Below are 22,014 nucleotides of genomic sequence, written 5' to 3' on the forward strand. Positions count from 1 at the left end.
AAACAAATCAAGGGATCTACGGGAGATTGGGTCTGGTAAAAAACGTCTCATATTTACCATTTATAGTGAAACAATTTTTATCCCTTTATACGCATTAGGCACCTGAAGGTTCATAGATAAATGAAATTCGACCCTACAAACCAATTTCACCCTCTAACTATGGATTTCCTAGGGAAATCCATCTTTGTGTACATAGTTATACATGTATACATGGTCGGCGGTTCAAGACTCAATGTCTGTTGAAGAAGTATATGTCAAAATATTAAAAGATATCAGACATGGAGTCCTCAAGACTAAGTAATAGTATTAGTAATAATACCCACTTTCTTTTCATTCATTTTGCACAATTAGACCAAACAGTATGGACTAAATAAAATGGCAATTGAACCAACTCGTTATTAGATAGAATGGCATTAGACTAAATATGAAAGTAGACCATGTGGTGAGTACTAGTATAGTGAGTGATTGTATTACCGACCGGCCTTGTATTACCGAACGCACGCATCATACGCATCAAAAAATAATTTCACACGCTCAAAATTTTGCAGCATCCTTCCAATAAGAGCTTGATTAGAAAGATGATGAAAAATGGTCAAAAACACATTTTCAAAGTCTTAATATACACAAAGACAAAATAATTAAAAATATGGTCAAATTAGCCCAATCACTGATTTTGTTGCTTTCTCAACTTTTCCCATAGAAAACACACGTTCGGTAATACGATACCTTTTTCAAGTGGCCAAAATATTTCACATGCGAAGAGGGGTCCGATTGGAAGCTAATATTGTAAAAAGGAAAAACCATTTCGGCAAAATTTTTACACATTTATATTTTGTAGGTAATAGTGTATTCATGGTAAAAGTTTGGTGAATTTTTTTAGAATAATGTGTTTGATATGATTGAATTCATGAAGTGTTTGGTAATATGATCCACTACCACCACATGAACTGATGATTGATAAAATGATACCATATATTGATAGACCAATTGATTTAAGGATCTTAAGGAGATTGGCAATGTCAATGAATTGGACGAATTGGCATATGATATCAGATGAATTGGAAATAAAGTGCTGCATTAGGTCTTCTGGGAGTTAAAACTTTCTGATCTGAAGAGAGTTTAACCTCATCTCAGACTGAGTCAGCCCCAGAGCTCTCACAATTTTATTGATGCCCTTAGTGATTGGTGTGTTGAAAACGATATGAAATTGAAACCTGATAAATGTAAGGCTATGCAGTTCAGCTTCATGAAATCTCCTCACCCTCCTAAAGAGCCTCTTCATATCAATGATTGCCGTTTGGAATGGGTGGAATCCTTGGTGCTACTTGGAATCATGATCCAGTTGAATCTTAAGTTTGATCTTCAGGTTGAGCTCATGATCTCTCGTACAGCGCGGCATTTTTATATTCTTAATGTTGTTAAGAAGCATGGTGCAAGTGTAGATGATTTCGTGACCATCTTCAAAGTCTACATTCGCCCACTTTTAGAATTTGGATCACCGTTTGGAGTTCGAGTCTTACTGCGGCCCAGGTAGAAGAACTAGAACGTGTTCAAAAGCGAGCTCTACGCTGCATTGCATTTCCGAATGTTGTACCTTATTTCGATCAGCTTACATCATGTACATTGTACGGAATAAAAACTCTCAAAGAACGTAAAGATGACCTCCTGCTTCGTTTTGGACTTGGGTTACTAAAATCTGAGCGTCATCGAGATATGCTCCCCCCTACCAGATCCCAGTCCCGCTCGAATGTCCAGCTCCGGAACTCTGAATGCTTGGACATACCATTTTGCAGAACTCGAAGATACAAACAATCCGCGATACCACATATTGTATCTATACTGAATTCACAATGATTTTGTTGTATTTTTTAATATTATCACAAACCTTGCTCAATTCCTTTATTTTTTACTTTCCTTTTGTTTTCCCTTTTGATATTTTCCCCACTTTTTTCTCCTTTCTTACCCCCTTCTTTCTTCACTTTCCTATTTTAATTTACCTCAAACGTGTAAATGAATTTCTGCAATATTGAAAGCTTGTTAATGACACATTTTACCTTGTTAATATTTGAAATTGTAATGTTTTCTGAACCGGTTTTTATTCCCCGGCAATAAGGCGATTCGCACAATTCTTATTTTTTTAGATCAAATGAATGAAACAGTTAAAGATAAATTCCAGTTTTCGTAACGACCTCAAAATGACTTTTTACAGAATCTACGACCACCCAAGTGTCTGCTTGTACTCAATAAAAAATATGTGCCAAAGGATTCTGGGAGAAATTGTGTAATTGCTGAGAAATACGCGCGGATTCGGTCACTTCCGTCAGGTCTTTATTCCAGCAATAATAATACACTGTCCCACGTGTGCCTATCTGTGTTGGTGATCTTCAGTGTGAACGTTTTTCAGCGTAGATTTCAAGATTTCACAAAGTTCAGTTTATATAACTGTACCAGATCTAGATCTTCGATGATATTCTGACAATTAAGCCTGTTTTTACAGACTTTCTCATGAAATCAGTGTTTACTGCAACTACTGGCATTTCTCTTTAACTCTAATGTATGTATATACTAAATTTTAATGCGTGCCAATGCCCATCTTTCTTGCCATTATCTCATTGACCACACGTTTCACCTTTTTTTCTCTTCATTGACGTATTCTTGGCATTTTTTCTTATCACTTACTGCTATTTACAATGTTAATACCAGCTTTGCGTCCATTTTTTCCTACTATCTTTCCTCCTTCTGTTGGTCTTCTTTTCCATTTTTTGCCTTCATCTGCCCCTCCTTTACCTTCCCTTCCTGTTTCTTTCCACCCACTCTTTTCCCTTGTCACTCTTTTTTCATCATTCATCCTACAAGTATCTCATCCTCATTTTTTTTCTTTCTCTTCCTTTTCTTTTTATATTTATGATTCCCATAAAATTGGTCCTCTCAACTCCCTCTCCCTTTCTCTTTTCCCCTTTATTTTTGTCCCCGTATTACATGGTTATACATGTAATATATCTTTTAATGCCCTAGTTGCGTTCTGTTCGAATTACACTTTCACACTTCTTGACGTTTGTACATGCTTCATTGATCAATATGTTACTTTTTAAAGTTTTTTTTTTCTTTAGGTATATCTTTTATGATTGTGTAATATGATTATCAGTTGGTTGTAATTGTTTGCTTTTATTTCATCTTTAATATATTGTACTTTGCCTTTGTTTATACTGTGCACTGGATTTTTCAGTCTTAGGAGTGTTTTGCCAGTTTTCCTTTTGAATAAATACCATACTACTACTACAGTAGAGGCGCACGGCAAAATTGGAGACTGTCTCCAATGTGGGAGATTATCTCCAACATCAGAGACTTTTGTAAAGAATTTGGGTATCAAATTTCAGAGACAGTCTCCAGTTTTGGAGACTAATTTTCTTTGTTTACATTTGCGGCAAAAGGATTACCTTGGCGGCAAATACAGTGATAAGCAGATTCCTCATGAGAATTTACGCCTTTTCACCGTCTACTTTTGTTTTGATAAGGATTTTTGTTGTCATCCACACACAAAACGAATGGGCTTCTGGCCTCAGCGAGACAAAATTTTGGGTGGAAAAAATTGTGTTTTTGTTGGTGTTGTTTCTTTTGTCCTTTTGCAAAGGCCAAAGCAAGTCTCCAATGTGGGAGATTGTCTCCCCTATTGCCTTATATTGGAGAGAGTCTCCCCATATTGGCCGTGCGCCTCTACTGTACTACTACTACTACTAGTAGTAGTACTAGTACTACAAAGTCTCAGGGTCAGCCGCTCATTCTGCAAATTCTGCACTCCGACAGTCACACAAACTTAGTTTCGAGATCGTGAAGAATGCCTCCCGGGAAGCTTCGGGCCTCGGGAGTGCTGGTGAGATGTGGACTGTGGTGGTAGGTTCCGGTGCGGTGCTCAAAAAAGGGTCACATTTCGTTTATCATACTTCATGTATCTGCACTAATCTCTCTATTTATGAATCTTACCATTACATCGCTCTTAAAAGAAATATACATAGAACAGAGTTTCACACTCACCAGTTTTCGTCAAAATCTAAAGTAAACAAAGAAATGCTCACATTTTGGTTCAACGGATCTGGAAAGCAGAGACTGCATAATTTGTCGCAGATGGCGCCAGACCAATTGGAGCAAGGCCCTATATAAACAAGGTTGCGACACCGGAAGTTGCCGTCATTTGCTCATGGAGCTTTTCAATAGTTCCAAACTCACCGAAGTTTGTGTACAAAGTCAATGGAGGACAATATTCAACAGCAAATTTCAGGTAATTACAATTGTTATTAAGAAAAACAAAATGATAGTTTTTAACGGGAATTTTATTTGCTTCATTTTGATATGATTGGTTTGCAATAATTTTGAATTTTAACATGCTTTTTTACTAATTTTTAATAGTTCCAAGGCGTAAACGTGACAGTAAAGATACGGTATGGGACTGGCAACCGTAGCCGGCAGTGCGGCTGGCTCAGTAGCTCGATATACGCTGTGGTTGTGTTTTCTAATGGGTTGGGTCCGGACTCGTGACATCTCCTTTCAATTTTGAAAAGTTTACAAGAAATGTCTTTGATTTTTTTTGCACAGAATGTAAGAAAATATTATAAAGAACAAATAATGATGGTGAAAAGCATTATTCAAGCTATATTTTTTTGCTTTAATTTTCCTGAGAAGTGAGATGAAAATGAAAAAAAAGTGAGATAAACAACAGCAAGCCTAGAGTAGACTTCTACAAATACAAGGCTTCATTTTTCAGTGTCCGGACACCAAACCCCTCATCGATGTTCCACAGAGCCAAAACAAATTTTCTGAAAATGAATCCCAAATTTTCTGAAATTCATAGACAATTCCTGGAATTTTCCATTTTGATTTTTAATGAAAATCTGGCAATAATACAGTGAGCCTAAATTTGGTCCCAGAAGATTCAAGAAATTAAATTTTTTTATTCATGTCCTCTTGAAAAATAGGAACGAAATGACAAGGGCAGAAAATTTTGAACTCCGACGACGTAGCCTATGTCTGGATCCGGAGGAAGATCTAATGTTAGATCTAAATCTTTGTAAAATATTACATGAATATTTTTAAGTTGCTACAGTAAATTGTCATTTAATTGTAATCATGGCGGGTGGATCCAGGATTTTCCAAAAGGGGAGGCACATTTTCCTGAGGAAAAAATTGACATGCAAAAATAAAAAGGGACTTCACTATTAAAGGGGGAGGGCAGGGGCACACTTGCATTTCTACATTACAATTATGCTTCTGAAGGGGGGCCCCCTTGTAATTTTTGGATTTCCCTGAATTTCTTGGAATTTTTTTAATTTCTGGAACCTTTCCTGGAAAATTTTTTTTTTCGAAGTTCGGGAAGAGTGGAAGCACCCCATCTACTTGCACTCTCCAACCACGCCACTCTTTCTGTCTTGAGTCAATGCAACATTCATGTACGATGCACACTCAAAAAGTCAGATCCATTCAGTTATTTTCATTCTAGACTTAGAATTTTATTTTTTCATTCACAAGAGTGCTCAAAAACTTCTAATTTTGAGCATATTTCTGTGAGGCCCTCTGTGACTGATGCAGATCTTCATCTCCACAGACTCTCCTTTTCTCTTTTTAATTAGAAAAAAATAATAAATTTTAAGAATTCAATTTAGTTTTTTGCCAAGGCATTTTTTTATGATGATGAATTCACTGTATAGTCAAGATTGACTGTTCAAAAATATCAAGTATTCATCCAGTCTAGATCAAGAGAAAATTGACAATCTTGTTCACCACACAGGTTACTAACTGCGAACAAGGTTATCACAACCTTGTGATAAAAGTGGTGTTAGCTTAGCACTGCATTTTTTAAAAGTGGTGTTGACCACATTGATGTTATCACAACCTTGTAGTATTGGATAAGTGCCCCCATCATACCACTAGTTGCATGACTGGACAGGTTGGATATCTAGACCAAAAATATCTTTGACTAGGCCAAGTAATTTGAAATGGTTTGGAATTAAAATAAATTCTTTGTAGTTTTCAAAGAAACTTTAAAGGCCTAATATGTAGACCTCTACTCTGTTGATATGTATGTTGTGATAACTAATTACAAAAGCCAATGATAATACATGCTTAGTTGACAAGATAATCATTGATGCACCAAACTTATCTAAGTAAGATCTTAATGTAGATTTTTTAAAAATTTGATTGTGGACAATAAAATAGGCCCTAATTGCTGCCAATTGGTCTGTTTTGGATGAGAGGAACTACTGGATAAGCCCGTAAGCTGTGTAAGTATGATTGTTTGATTTCCATCATGATAGTAATAAGATGTGATTATATTACATACATGTAGGGCTACATTGTGCAATCAATCTTTCTTATTTCCTTGAAATCTTCTCCTTTAAATCATGCATCATGTATCATTCCGCCTGTCTTCTGACCGCATTTTGTGCAATGTTGGATGAGTTCGACTCTCATGAAGTTCCAAATTTAAATTCAGAACTTTCATTGGTGGCAACAGCATAAAATGAGGGTCAATCTCTCACTCTCTACCTCTTGTTTGTTTTATTTCATATTAAGTGTACATGTAACAATAATATAGTTGGATCACACGTTAATTTAGATACCGGTAGTTGTAAAGGGGTTGTTTTATTAAGCAAATACATTTTAATGCCAATATGAACATTATATGGCATTGGATGGGTGAGGTAGTGCAATGGCTGCATTAGTCTGCAGGCACAAACCGAATGAAACTTGTTTAAGTGTGGCTCCATGTAAAGACTAGCACATACAAAACTTGCTGTCTGAGTGAGAGGGCTTTCAGTACACAAGGCATGAGTAGGATGACAAGAACACACTTGTCGAAACGTCAAGATTGGGTGGTCCTTTTCAGGACCAACATTTGCCCAAGAAAAATACATGATGACCATGAAACCTACTACACTATCTCAGATGTTTTTTGCTACACTATTCTTCTTCGCCATGGAAACTTCCAGAAGTTACAACATCTAAGATGGTACAGAGATTGAAGACTTTTGGTCTAGAAAATGTGCAAAGTATTAGCAGTGCAGAAATTAAAGTAATATTTAATAAAAAGGAAGCTACATGCAAACCAACTGGATTACTAAACTCATTTGTCCATGTACTGACACCATGAAAGCATTTAGGGTTATCATAGACTTGGTGGTCAATGATGTTCGAATATGCCTCGTGAGAATTGAACTCACCCAGTACACAACAAAGAGTTTATAGCCAAATTGGTACTAGGCTAGACAGGAATAACCATTTCTGGGGATTTATTTAAAAATTTCTGACACTTTACTATGTGAGAGAAGCAAACGCAGTTCAGCAAAACAATTAAATACAGATACTAATGTTTTTGGTCTAGTACTGTACTAGGCCTTCTTGGGTATTTCACTTTCCTTCGGAATAGTTTTAGTTTTACATCACAGTGGCAACTATAAGGATAACCCTGGCCTGTATCATATGAAAATAAAATAAAGCATGTTGATCTCGCGAGCACCGAGGTACATGTATATAAGGCATTGAAGAAGTATAAAATCCAAAGAACACCATGGTATGTTTTTACAGGGCATAAAGGGTAGTAATATTAAGAACGCTATGAAAAATTCTGTAGCGATAGGAACATAAGGGGAAAATAGCACTAGCCTTATTCTGGTGACAACTGAAAAGACCACTTATCCACAGAGATGTAAAATTTTATGATATGAATAACCTAACATAATCCTCATTTAGTAAACCTTGTGCTGTGTGGTGACTGAAATGAATAAATATTAATTTACTTTCTTTTTTTATGTTCTTTTGATCTAAATTGGATAAAGCACTTCATTATTTGATAGTCCTGGTTGTAAATTCATTTGATGCATTGGCCCCAAAATAAATTGAATTCTTGAAATTAATTTTGTTCTATCTTATTAAGAATAATGCAAGTGGAATTGAATATCTGCATTCTGCACAGCATTCATCTCACTTTCCATCAAGCAATATATGTTTCATCTTCAAAATCTAAATTCACAAGTTTGATTCAAATTGTCATAGTTGATTTTAATATTAAATGAATATAATTCCCAATTAAGGATACCAATAATCTTTCTTATAACATGTTTGCTTACATTTTTGCCTGTAAATTTTGGCAGTTTATTTTAACTCACTGCATGTAGATCTAGATCTAACGAGTCGTTAGATCTATTTGGTATTATTAATAGATCTAGTAACATTTTTTGCTGTTATTTTTTATAATAGGGCCACATGGTAAACCAACAAGTTGATGATATGTGCCGCCCTGTGGCCTATTTAAATATCAGAAATCAAAAATAAATAGTTAAGGGCCGGCCGGGCCCGCCCCAATCAGTCAAACTCAAAGTCAAAGTCAAACTAAAGTCAAGCACAAAGATATCCTAAATCATTCATGTTTTTGAGTGCTCTGGTAAAAAAAAATAAAATTCAGCTAATTTTACAACGGCACAAAATCTACAACAAGAATTTAGGATATAAAACTAGTATTTATGGCACCACATGACATACCGGTATCTCACCTGTCGCTCTCCAAACGACCCGTGGGGGACGAGCAGAACCTTACATCCAGCCCGACAGTTCCGGGGAAAATTAGTGCAGCGTCCCGCTCGCTACAGCAGCAGTGAGCATTTACGGCGTGCGACGAACTCGGTTGCCATTTTTCAAATCAACGATATTTCACTTTTTTTGTTATGAGATCGTACAAATTTGATAAATTTAGGTGGTCTGTAATATATTTATATGAACGTGCAGCGTTAAAATAAATTTCTAACGTCAATTTTCGATATAATTATAAAAAATGATTCAAAATTTTGCACGCATTTCCAATGGTAGCAGTCGACAAAAAGGCCCGGTTGGAACTATTCGAGATCCTTCAAATTTGACCTTTGACCCCTGTTGTCGCAACCTTGTTTATATAGGGCCTTGAATTGGAGGAAAGCATGAATACAAGCTTTAGTTTTAGTGCCTATAAACGCCGAAAGAAAGAATTAAAGAAAGAAAGAAAGGAAGTACAGAAAGAAAAGAAAAGAAAGGTGGACAGAAGGAAGGAGGGAAGGAAAGAAATAAGAATTATAAAAAAAGAAAGAAAGGAAGGAAGGAAGAAAGAAAGAAAGAAAGAAAGGAAGGAAGAAAGGAAGAAAGAAAGAAATGTGAAAAGTGACAGAGGTTTTTTTTATCCAATCAAAATCATTCTTAGGTATTCGCAATCTACAGCATTTTCTGCAAAATGTCTTTTTTTGATAGGGTCTATTGTGACGTTTTTACAACAATGTGAAGTCGCACCAAACGTTTCGTTTCCCGCACTTGCACATTGGCTCATGTACAAATGGATTTCCAAAATCATCAAAAAAGGTTCCAAAAACCTCAAAAGTGACAGAACTTAATTTGACTAAAATTAAATGAAAATCATATCATGTTCAAGGTGAGAATCTGCTCCATTCTATTCTGTTTTGATAGATCACCTTGTTGACGCGTTTGGGAGATATCTTAGCAAATCCCTCAAAAACGGCGTATTTTCTATTATTCTCCATAGGGAAATAATTTAACACGCTACGCACTGCAAAAAAAGAGCGCAAACAAATTGATATGAAAGGAAGAAAGAAAGGAAGGAAAGAAGGAAATAAAGAAAGAAGGAAAGAAAGAAAGAAGGAAAGAAAGAAAGAAGGAAAGAAAGAAAGAAGGAAAGAAAGAAAGAAGGAAAGAAAGAAAGAAAGATAAAAAGAAAGAAAGAGAGAAAGAAAAGAAAGAAAGTAAGAAAAAAAGAGATAGGCCCAATACTAAATAAAAGAAAGCACTCGGTTTTAGAAAAAAAATTCGAACAACGACTAAAACTCTTCTTCCTGTTACTGCAGGCAAACTCCTCAATCGGGATAATTGCTGCAGGCTTCTGTGGCTAGTGATGAAATTTCTTGTTTATCATTTTGGATAAGGAAATAGTAAAATCAAACATTATATAAAAAACATTTTTTTTACTTTCCCTTTTTGTGAAAAATATGTTTTTCTATTTGTTTCTGTGCCGGTTTTTTTTTTTTGGGGGGGGGGGAGCAAAACCCAAAACACTTTATTTAATGACTTCCATCTATATAAGCGTAATTTGCAATATTTGTTGCTGTAGAGAGACAAGGACAGTGTTTTAGTTTGGCGGTATAAATGCGTAATAACGCGGGTGAAATAAATAAACATCAAATTTATAAATGTCATATACTCATTCTAGAATTGAAGAATGGAGAGATTTACTGGTGATTAGACGAAGTGACGTTGGACCTAATAGTTTACAGACGACATGTTGATGGGCAGAATGGCATTAGAATAATGATCATGGTAGACGGGGTGTGATGAGCGGACGAGTTGGCAGTAGACGAACTGGTAATTTACAGCTGATGGCTGCCGTAACGGGTCAAAAGCCCAACCCATTCAGTGACTTGTGCTTAAGCCCCAGTCACATATAGAGCCCGGACCACCCCGGACCATCCCGGATCTGATCCGGGGTGGTCCGGGGAGAGATCCGTGTTGGCACCTTGGGCATCCTTGGAGGTCCGGGGTGGTCCGTGTTGGTCCTTGAACGTCCGGGAGGCCAACACGGCAGTTTTTGACTGTCAAAAACATCCGGCGTCATCCGTGGACTGCCGTGTTGGCAAAGCCATCCGGGATGGTCCGTGTAGGTCCGTGTGGCTGCCGTGTAGGTCCGTGTAGCTGCCGTGTAGGTCCGTGTAGCTGCCTGGAGTATCCTTGGCAGTCCGTGTTCTTTTTTCCCCATCAAAATCATTACAGCGCTATTTACTTTATGAACTTTTTAGTAGTTATTAAACAGTTGACACAAACATGCTTAATTTATTCAAGTGGATGATTAAATGATTCAGGATATTTTCTTACGCTTTGGAGATTGGCCCCAACCTAATATTTGTAAACTTAGTGCATGTATGAATAATTTTTTTCCTTTTTTTCCTAATATTTACCCACTACTTTGTTATCATATGTATATGTTATATGTTATGTACCTGTTACATCGAAATTGTACATTAAGTTTTATACTACTGCCCTGCATCGACAGTAATATGCGTCATAACCTGGGCCTATCTTAATTGTTATTATGTTTTGTATAGACTTTGTAAATTTCTTTCCTTTATTGTGATTTTAATGAAGTGATATCAAATCAAATCGAAATTACATTTGTCGTTCAAGATTTAAAGTACTTAACATTTAACAACTACTGTTAAAACAGTAAACTGTGTTGTATAAAAAAAACTGCGTTTTTACTGGTTAAGGAAATTTTGATATATTTTTAAACACAACATGATAATTTTGCGACAAGGATGAGAAAAAAATGAACAAATAGATAAATAAATATATAATTAGATAAATATCAGCTCATTGTTGTGAACAGATTTTCATTTGCCGTGCTGGTCAATATAGCTGCCGTGTTGGTCCTTGAGCTGACGTGTTGGTCCGTGTAGCTGACGTGTTGGTCCTTGTAGCTGACGTGTTGGTCCGTGTTGTTGACGTGTTGGTCCGTGTAGCTGACGTGTTGGTCCGTGTAGCTGACGTGTTGGTCCGTGTAGCTGACGTGTTGGTCCTTGTAGCTGACGTGTTGGTCCGTGTTGCTGACGTGTTGGTCCGTGTAGCTGACGGGTTGGTCCGTGTTGCTGACGTGTTGGTCCGTGTTGACGACGTGCTCTGCCGGCATGGTCCGTGTAGATCCGTGTGAAGCTGCCGTGTTGATGCCGTGTTTACAGTCATCCGGTTCAAAACTATCCCGGACCTCCCCGGATCATGCCGGTATTGCCGTGTTGATCCGTGAGGATCCGTGTCTATATGTGACTGGGGCTTTACATTGGATATCTCTGAGAATCTGGAACAGTAATATAAAAATTATTATGCATGGGGGTGGCAAAAGCTGCAATTAAGACAATGCTGTTCTTTGAACCCATCTAATATCTGAAACAATTAAGACTTACGTCGTTTGAACAAATGTGAATAAATCCATTGATGGATCTGTCAAGATTACAAAAGCCCATAAATGTTGAACCATATTTTATCATGGCAATAAAATACAATATACTGTGTTATAAAACATGGATCGTGCTTGCTTTCCAAAATTTCAACTATAACAAACAAATAGGGACCAGTGTAAAGAAAACTGTTGAAACCAAGGACTACTGTAGGAGCTGTTATTTTCGCGGGGGTTTTATTTTCGCGGATTTCGCGAATTGCCGATCGGCCGCGAATTTAACAACACGCGAAAATATTGACACATTTCTTAGTCAGCGCCAATGCCCCCAACAGCAAAGCTTTGCTTTTGTAAACATCCTGCATATTGAGAAACTGGAGTTATGCACCTCTATATGTACAAAAAATAGGCTTAGAAAGTACAGTTAGTGATTCAAAAAGTTAGCTAGAATTTCACTTTTTTTAATTTCTCAAACAAAATCAGGGCCTAAACTATTTTCTAACATTATTTTATCAATATTTATACACTCACTGTAATATTAAAATGTATTTTCCATGAAACAATTTGATTTTATTGTCATCTGATTGACTCTATACACACGTATTGGTAGCTATTTGCATACTCATTAATATTCATAAGTCACATGACCAGAATTTTGAAGGTGAACATTCTGTTCACAAAATTCCACAATTTTGCACTTTTTACCAACTTTTTGAAAAATGAATCGAATCAAACACAAATTCCAAAGATTGCTTAACCCTATAGATCCTGTGGCATGATGAATTTTTAGATCTAAAGGTTAAAAAAGTGAAATTTAAGCCACTTTTTCCACAATTTGTAACTGTTTTTACAGGGACATATTTATGTACAAAAGACATATCAGCATGATAATTTTGAGAAGTGTAGATTTGCACATGAATTGCACTAGTTTTGCTTCTTTGAAATGCTGTGGAAATGTATCATACATCTTCTGATCGCGAATTTAACAACCCGCGAAAATGTCGGGACCCCCGCGATTCGCGAAAAATTCTGTACGCGAAAATAACAGCTTTTACAGTATCTTGAAGCAGCGTGGTCTGTCGATGGGAAGACTGCAGTCCTTGTAAAAAAAACCCTGGATGTAGACCAGAAAAGAAATGTAGGCCTATAATATCTGAAAGTGATATTACGAAATTGTAGCTACAGTGAACAGGACATTACATGAATTTTACTACTTGACAGAGTCTGTTCTTCTGTCTTTGCCTTGCAGTGGAACCACAAATGAACATAATGATAGACTACTTGCGGACTTTACATGCATGTGCACATTTTCAACAATTATTTCTTGTTTAAACATGTGTGTTGATTAATATCCCTGTTTTTATTGTTGGTGGTGTGTGGGACTATTGATGATACGTAACTTCAATTTTCCTTTTTCAAGCTCTCTCTAACTTAGAGTTAAATAATTTGTTTAAACTTGATCAAGTTTTCGATTCTTTACCTAACCTTACCTCAAGATGATTCCATATGATGACCATGCTGATGTTATTAATGATATTGATCCTGATTGGAACTCTAATCTATTTGATGTCTGTAATAAATATTGGTTGTCAAATGATTTTAATGCAATCTCAGAGTTTCAAGTCAGTAACATGTTGAACTTACTCCATTTCAACTCATGTAGTCTAGATTCTATCCATGACTTTATCTGTCAAGTAGACAAAAGAATTATGTGTGTATGGATTTAGTGAAAAATGAATTCACAACAATACCCCTGTTTCATTATTTAATTTTGATGTGACACTTTTATTATGATAGGACGAAATGTAGAGGTGATTATAGTGTTGCAATGCTTGTAATACATATTTTAATGTGTCTGTAAGAAAAGACGGGACGGGGCAAGTTACAATATTATAGCTGGTGACCTTAATTGCGTCCATCACCGGTCTTCATTCTCATTTCCTTGAATTTACTTTGAATAAAAACCTTTCTTTTCATTGCTCACGTATTTAGAATAATAGAATAATTCTCATACTTTATGATCAGGTCCGTCACCAGCTTTTTTCTAGGGGGGGGGGGGGTGTTTTTTATGAAAAAAAAAACACAAAAACACAAAAAACAACGTATTAACTCAATTTCATGCAGTTATATAGCCCGCCGGCCAGAATGGATATAGAAAGTACATACTGGTCAACATGCCTATTGTTCCTCAATGCAGTTTCGGTGTCTGTGAAGGATACTGGCTTACCATTGCTAGATGGTCATACAATTTTTTTTTTTTTTTTTTATTATTTTTTTTTAATTTTTTTTTTTTTTTGGTTCTGAAGGGGGGTGCGTTCGCACCCTCCGCACCCCCCCCCCTGGCGACGGCCCTGAATGATTACAGTTGTTCGCAGTGAATTTAAATTTATGTTTGATTCCCGTTTTACACAAAGTCCTTACTTCGGTAGAGGGTCTATGATGAAGGCGAATCAATTGGGGGAAAGGGACCGCTCTAGGCCTCCATCCGCTACCGCAGGGTCCTGGGAACGATTTAATTTTTACAGGGGGCGCTGATGTAAATTTGACAAGCAAAAAGAAAGGTTTCACTCCCGAGAAATTTGACAAGCAAAAAAATAAGGGGGGGGGGGCATTAATTAAAAAATGTAGACCCCTTTCGGCAATATTCATCAATATTGCCACACCTACCAGAATTCTAGGGGGTGCTGCTTACATGGAAAATAACACACGCAGCACCCCCCCAAAAAAATTTTTGGGGGTGTTTCAGCAAGCCCAGGTTAAATTTTAGGTCTCTTGATTTTTCCCCATCCGCCGTACTCCACTGAACTAACTCAATGCAATTTGGACCTGGAACGATTTTTGAAGGTGTGCTGGTTTTGGGGGGAAAATGTCAAGAGAACAAAAAGAAAACAAGCGTTTTCTCCTCAAAGCAAAATGAAAGTGATTTTACTCAAACTCAATTTGAAGTTAATGCTCCCAACTTTCCAGGGCCATGAGAGTAATGCAAAATCCTTTTTTTTTATTTGACCAAATTTTATTTTTTTAAAATTTTTATTTACTTTTCAAGTATTCCCCTCAAATTTTATTCATATTTTCGTCCTATCTTTTATCTCCCTCTTCTCCGCTCTCTTCATTTTTATAGGGGAAGAAGGGCGGGGGTGGTGGGGTTTCAGCCCTCTGTCTATGCCAGCGGGTAAGACGTTGTTTAAATAAAGATATATCCCTAAAGGAATTTTTTTTATAGCTGCCATGTAAATTTACATGTATAATTATGGTTCTGAAGTTCAAATCTGAATAAAGTACAATATCGCCTATTTAACTAACAACTTGCATTGCACATTTTCAAATATTTCTGCCTGGCGCTGCATGGTCATATGACTTTCCTGTTGATTTTATTATGTGATTGTAATACTTTTAGAAATGGTGAATTACATCTGGAAAAGGGATCAATAAGGGAGCTACAGATTAATGATGCTGTGTAGTGACAGGATTATCAAGTTGTTAATGAACTAGTAATGGTTTATCAGAAGTTAACTCATTTAAATCACAATGGGGAACAACCAAGCACCATCAACTACAATAGTGAAAAATGATAATAAGCACGTCAAATATCCCGTCAGTCAGGGAGCTGATATTAATAAAAGAGATCAAAATGGCCAGACTGCATTACACAATGCTATTCAAAAGGGTGATATTGACGACATCAAATATCTAATCAGCCAGGGAGCTGAAATCAATAAGGAGGATTATGATGGTCAGACTACATTACACAAAGCTGCTGACAATGGCCATATTGACGTCATCAAATATCTGGTCAGTCAAGGAGCGGAAGTCAATAAGGAGGATAATAATGGTCAGACTGTATTACACAGGGCTGCTCGAAATATCCATATTGACGTAGTCAAATATCTGGTCAGTCAAGGAGCGGAAGTCAATAAGAAGGATAAAAATAGTCAGACTGCATTACACAAAGCTGCTGAGAATGGTCATATTGACGTCATGAAATATCTGATCAGTCAAGGAGCTGAAGTCAATAAGGAGGATAAGAATGGGAAGACTGAATTACTCAACGCTGCTGAGAATGGTCATATTGATGTCATCAAATATTTGGTCAGTCTAGGAGCGGAAGTCAATAAGAAGGAAAAGAATGGTCAGACTGCATTACACAAAGCAGCTCGAAATTGCCATATTCACGTAGTCAAATATCTGATTACCAAAGGAGCTGAGGTCAATAAGATAGATAAAAATGGTCAGACTGCTTTGCAAAATGCGGCACGTTATTGCCGTTTATATATGCTTGATCGAAACATTGACGTCATGAAGTATCTGGTCAGTCAAGGAGCGGAAGTCAATAACGAGGATAATGATGGTCAGACTGTATTAAACAGGGCTGCTGAGAATGGTCATATTGACTTCATCAAATATCTGGTCAGTCAAGGAGCTGAGGTCAATAAGAAGAATACAAATGGTCAGACTGCATTAAACAACGCAGCTGAGAATGGTCATACTGACGTCATCAAATATCTGGTCAGTCAAGGAGCGGAAATCAATAAGAAGGAAAATGATGGGGAGACTGCATTACACAACGCTGCTGAGAATGGTCATATTGATGTCATCAAATATTTGGTCAGTCTAGGAGCGGAAGTCAATAAGAAGGAAAAGAATGGTCAGACTGCATTACACAAAGCAGCTCGAAATTGCCATATTCACGTAGTCAAATATCTGATCACCAAAGGAGCTGAGGTCAATAAGAAGGATAATAATGACCAGACTGCTTTGCACAATGCGGCATGTTATGGGGGTTATTCAATGTCTGATCAATACATAAACGTCATCAAATATCTGGTCAGTCAAGGAGCTGAAGTCAATAAGGAGGATAAGAATGGCCAGAATGCATTACACAAAGCTGCTGAGAATGGTCATATTGACGTCATCAAATATCTGGTCAGTAAAGGAGCGGAAATCAATAAGAAGGAAAATGATGGGGAGACTGCATTACACAACGCTGCTGAGAATGGTCATATTGATGTCATCAAATATTTGGTCAGTCTAGGAGCGGAAGTCAATAAGAAGGAAAAGAATGGTCAGACTGCATTACACAAAGCAGCTCGAAATGGCCGTATTGACGTAGTCAAATATCTGATCACCAAAGGAGTTGAGGTCAATAAGAAGGATAATAATGGCCAGACTGCTTTGCACAATGCGGCATGTTATTGGGGTTATTCAATGCCTGAAAAACACATTGACGTCATCAAATATCTGGTCAGTCAAGGAGCGGAAGTCAATATGAAGGATAACAATGGTCAGACTGCATTACACAACGCAAAAAAGAATGATCATATTGACGCCATCATGTATCTGTTCAGTCAAGGAGCGGAAGTCAATAAGGAGGAAAATGATGGTAAGACTGTATTACACATAGCTGCTCGAAGAGGTCGTGTTGACGTCATCAAATATCTGGTCAGTCAAGGAGCGGAAGTCAATAAGGAGGATAAAAATAGTCAGACTGCATTACACAAAGCTGCTCGTAATGGCCATATTGACGTCATCAAATATCTGGTCAGTCAAGGAGCGGAAGTCAATAAGGAGGATAATAATGGTCAAACTGCATTACACAAAGCTGCTCGTAATGGCCATATTGACGTCATCAAATATCTGGTCAGTCAAGGAGCGGAAGTCAATAAGGAGGATAATAATGGTCAGACTGCATTACACAACGCTGCTCGAAATGGCCGTATTGACGTAGTGAAATATCTGGTCAGTCAAGGAGCGGAAGTCAATAAGGAGGATAATAATGGTCAGACTGCATTACACAAAGCTGCTCGAAATGGCCGTATTGACGTAGTCAAATATCTGATCACCAAAGGAGCTGAGGTCAATAAGAAGGATAATAATGGCCAGACTGCTTTGCACAATGCGGCATGTTTTTTTGATTTTTATATGTTTAATCGAAACATTAATGACATCATCAAATATCTGGTCAGTCAAGGAGCGGAAGTCAATAAGGAGGATAATAATGGTCAAACTGCATTACACAAAGCTGCTCGTAATGGCCGTATTGACGTAGTCAAATATCTGGTCAGTCAAGGAGCGGAAGTCAATAAGGAGGATAATAATGGTCAGACTGCATTACACAACGCTGCTCGAAATGGCCGTATTGACGTAGTCAAATATCTGATCAGTCAAGGAGCGGAAGTCAATAAGAAGGATAATAATGGCCAGACTGCTTTGCACAATGCGGCATGTATTTTGAATTTTCATATGTTTAATCAAATCATTAATGACATCATCAAATATCTGGTCAGTCAAGGAGCGGAAGTCAATAAGGAGGATAATAATGGTCAAACTGCATTACACAAAGCTGCTCGTAATGGCCGTATTGACGTAGTCAAATATCTGGTCAGTCAAGGAGCGGAAGTCAATAAGGAGGATAATAATGGTCAGACTGCATTACACAACGCTGCTCGAAATGGCCGTATTGACGTAGTCAAATATCTGATCAGTCAAGGAGCGGAAGTCAATAAGAAGGATAATAATGGCCAGACTGCTTTGCACAATGCGGCATGTATTTTGAATTTTCATATGTTTAATCAAATCATTAATGACATCATCAAATATCTGGTCAGTCAAGGAGCGGAAGTCAATAAGGAGGATAATAATGGTCAAACTGCATTACACAAAGCTGCTCGTAATGGCCATATTGACGTAGTCAAATATCTGGTCAGTCAAGGAGCGGAAGTCAGTATGAAGGAAAATAATGGTCAGACTGCATTACACAATGCTGCTGAGAATGGTCATATTGACGTCATCAAATATCTGGTCAGTCAAGGAGTGGAAGTAAATAAAGAGGATAATGATGGTCAGACTGCATTACACAGGGCTGCTGAGAATGGTCATATTGACGTCATCAAACATCTGGTCAGTCAAGGAATGGAAGTAAATAAGGAGGATAATGATGGTCAGACTGTATTACACAAAACTGCTCGAAATGGCCATGTTGATGTAGTCAAATATCTAGTCAGTCAAGGGGAGGAAGTCAATGATAAGGATAATAATGGTCAGACTGCATTACACAATGCTGCTGAGAATGGTTATATTGACGTCATGAAATATACGGTCAGTCAAGGAGTGGAAGTAAATAAGAAGGATAATGATGGTCAGACTGCTTTACACAACGCTGCTGAGAATGGTCATATTGACGTCATCAAACATCTGGCCAGTCAAGGAGCGGATTCCAATAAGGAGGATAATGATGGTCAGACTGCATTACACAACGCTGCTGAGAATGGTCATAATGACGTCATCAGATATCTGATCAGTCAAGGAGCAGAGGTCAATAAGGAGAATAACGATGGTCAGACTGCATTACACAAAGCTGCTCGAAATGGCCATATTGACGTTATCGAATATCTGATCAGTGAAGGATCTGAGGCCAATAAAGGGGATAGTCATGGCTCGACTGCATTACACAGTGCTGCTAAGAATGGTCATGTTGACGTCACCAAGTATCTTATCAGCCAAGGAGTGGAAGTAAATAAGGAGGATAATGATGGTCAGACTGCTTTACACAACGCTGCTGAGAATGGTCATATTGACGTCATCAAACATCTGGTCAGTCAAGGAGTGGAAGTAAATAAGGAGGATAATGATGGTCAGACTGCTTTACACAACGCTGCTGAGAAAGGTGATATTGACGTCATCAAATATCTGGTCAGTCAAGGAGTGGAAGTCAATAAGGAGGATAATGATGGTCAGACTGCATTGCACAACGCTGCAGAGAATGGTCATATTAACGTCATCAAATATCTGGTCAGTCAAGGAGCTGAAGTCAATAAGGAGAATAATGATAGTCAGACTGTATTACACAAAGCTGCTCAAAATGGCCATATTGACGTCATCAAACATCTGGTCAGTAAAGGAGCGGAATTCAATAAGGAGGATAATGATGGTCAGACTGCATTACACAACGCTGCTGAGAGTGGTCATACTGACGTTATCAAATATCTGATCAGTCAAGGAGCAGAGGTCAATAAGGAGGATAATGATAGTCAGACTGTATTACATAGTGCTGTACAGAGTGGTCATCTTGACATCACTAAATACCTGATTAGCAAAGGTGCTGATGTGAATAAAGGAGATGATACTGGTTCGACTGCATTACACATTGCGGCTATCCATGGTCATCTTAATATCACAGAGTGTCTGATCTGTGGGGGAGCTGAATTGAATAAGGCAAGACGAAACAAGTTGAATACCAAGGTATGTAATTTTTGTGGAAGGAAATGTACATAAATCTACCTTCACTGTTTTTTCTTTACATTTCTTTGAGGACTGTATCTTTGATGTACATATTCGATAACCAAAGTATGGTGGTATTTTTTAAAGGACAAATCAATTTTAACTCTTTTGGGGATCGTTACTTGTCCACCATCAATTAAAGCAAAGATGCTAATTTGCATAAGGAGCAGGGAAAAATACACGGGGGCTTGGGGTGATTATTTGGCCCCCAAATGATCAGAAGAGCTAGCATTGGAAGCTGAAACGGAGCACCGAAAATCCCAGTTTATCACAATGTTAAAGTTTATACAATGTTGCAGCATTAACTAGCCCCTGATATATATTTTTGGGGCCTGATACGTAAATTACCTTTCTTTCCATCCAGGACTATTCAGCACCCATTCATCTCGCTGTCCATCGCGGTCATACAGCTATCATCGAGAAGTTGATTTCCTACGGATGTGATCTCAATGTGCAGTCTTGTGACGGCCAGACCTGCATTCATAAAGCCATCGAATTATGCTACAGGAACAACATGACAGTTCAAAACACTGATACACTTAAAAAGGTGATTCATTCAAAATTGGTTCCATGAAGTTGTTAGCAATATTCGTAGCACTTATGAGTGTTCTGGCAGACAGCATATATGATTGGAAAACGTGGTAGCATATGCTTTCAGGCATCCTCCCGTCATAGTTTAAGTCGTAAAATTCCTTAATCCAGGTCATCAAAGGTTACAAGTCACCATGTAGCTTAATGAATTAAATTCTCATAGAATGATAGAAGATCATTCTGCTAAAAGGTCTCCCTTTATTATTGTTAATAAACTAAATACATTTTATCATTTTTTTTTATTAAAGCGAAGGGCGTCAAGACCTACGACCGACGACCGAGAATATGGACCTTATTATAGTATATACATGTAGCTATCCCACTGTGTGATTGCAGGCGACACTGCACATTAGTTTTCATTGACTCCCATATAATAATATTAATATTTAATATTTCAGAACAAAATATTCCCATATAAGAACAGTTGTGCAAATACATTTAAAGTGTATAACATTTACATTTTAATACATTTAATAAATTATGAAAGTTAGCTGTTCTCTTTTTCAGATATCCGACGAGTACTACAATGGTGGGTTATCTCCAAATGAGTCGTTGGTGTTTTATCTCATTGAGAATGGCGCCAAGCTAAATGTAAAGGATGAGACAGGCAACCTACCGATCCACTATGCCAAGGATGAACTAGTCAGGCAGATGATATTGTCAAGGTGACTGTTTCTCTGTTGTTATATCGTGAGTCGTTACATGAAAAAGTTGGGAATACGTTTATGGACAAAATTCACCATGTTGTCCACAAACTAAAAAAGGGTAGGGGTGAAATTCCCAACCCTCGGGATTGCTGCTGATTTCTGAATTATTAATGTGAAGTTAGTCTGAACAGAATTGTATTCTTTTGGTGGAAGTGCACATCAAACCATTTAGGGTACAAATTAATATTTCGTTGTGTAAATAAGAAACAAAAACCACTTTATGTTATTTCAAGTTCAAAAACTCCAAACACAGGAGCTATACCCATTGGTTCATTTCATTTTGCGGTGATATCGTTTACGTGTGATTACATTTATTATTCTAAATTCCAAAAAGAATTACAAATGGGGAAAGCTGGCAAATACTAATAAAGAACTATATACAGTGGTTTTGGTTTGTAATTACTTGCAGGTTGCCTTCATTGGATGAGGTAAAGTCTACAAGAGGTAAGAACATTTCTTAAACATCACATC

General features: G+C 37.4%; 1 protein-coding gene across 1 annotated transcript in view; it reads left to right on the forward strand.

Moving 5' to 3' along the window:
- The window catches only part of LOC121416808 (serine/threonine-protein phosphatase 6 regulatory ankyrin repeat subunit B-like), a 22,237-nt gene extending 732 nt beyond the window's left edge, over nucleotides 1-21,505 (forward strand). The window contains exons 2-8 of the mRNA XM_041610318.1: nucleotides 13,017-13,106; nucleotides 15,090-15,140; nucleotides 15,635-18,191; nucleotides 18,309-18,531; nucleotides 18,574-19,855; nucleotides 20,610-20,792; nucleotides 21,344-21,505. Coding sequence (XP_041466252.1) covers nucleotides 13,017-13,106; nucleotides 15,090-15,140; nucleotides 15,635-18,191; nucleotides 18,309-18,531; nucleotides 18,574-19,855; nucleotides 20,610-20,792; nucleotides 21,344-21,505 — 4,548 coding nt within the window. The remainder of the gene's footprint in view (nucleotides 1-13,016; nucleotides 13,107-15,089; nucleotides 15,141-15,634; nucleotides 18,192-18,308; nucleotides 18,532-18,573; nucleotides 19,856-20,609; nucleotides 20,793-21,343) is intronic.
- Nucleotides 21,506-22,014: the final 509 nt, after the last annotated feature.

Source organism: Lytechinus variegatus, chromosome 6 (genome assembly GCF_018143015.1).
Source record: "Lytechinus variegatus isolate NC3 chromosome 6, Lvar_3.0, whole genome shotgun sequence".
Lineage (NCBI taxonomy): Eukaryota > Metazoa > Echinodermata > Echinoidea > Temnopleuroida > Toxopneustidae > Lytechinus > Lytechinus variegatus.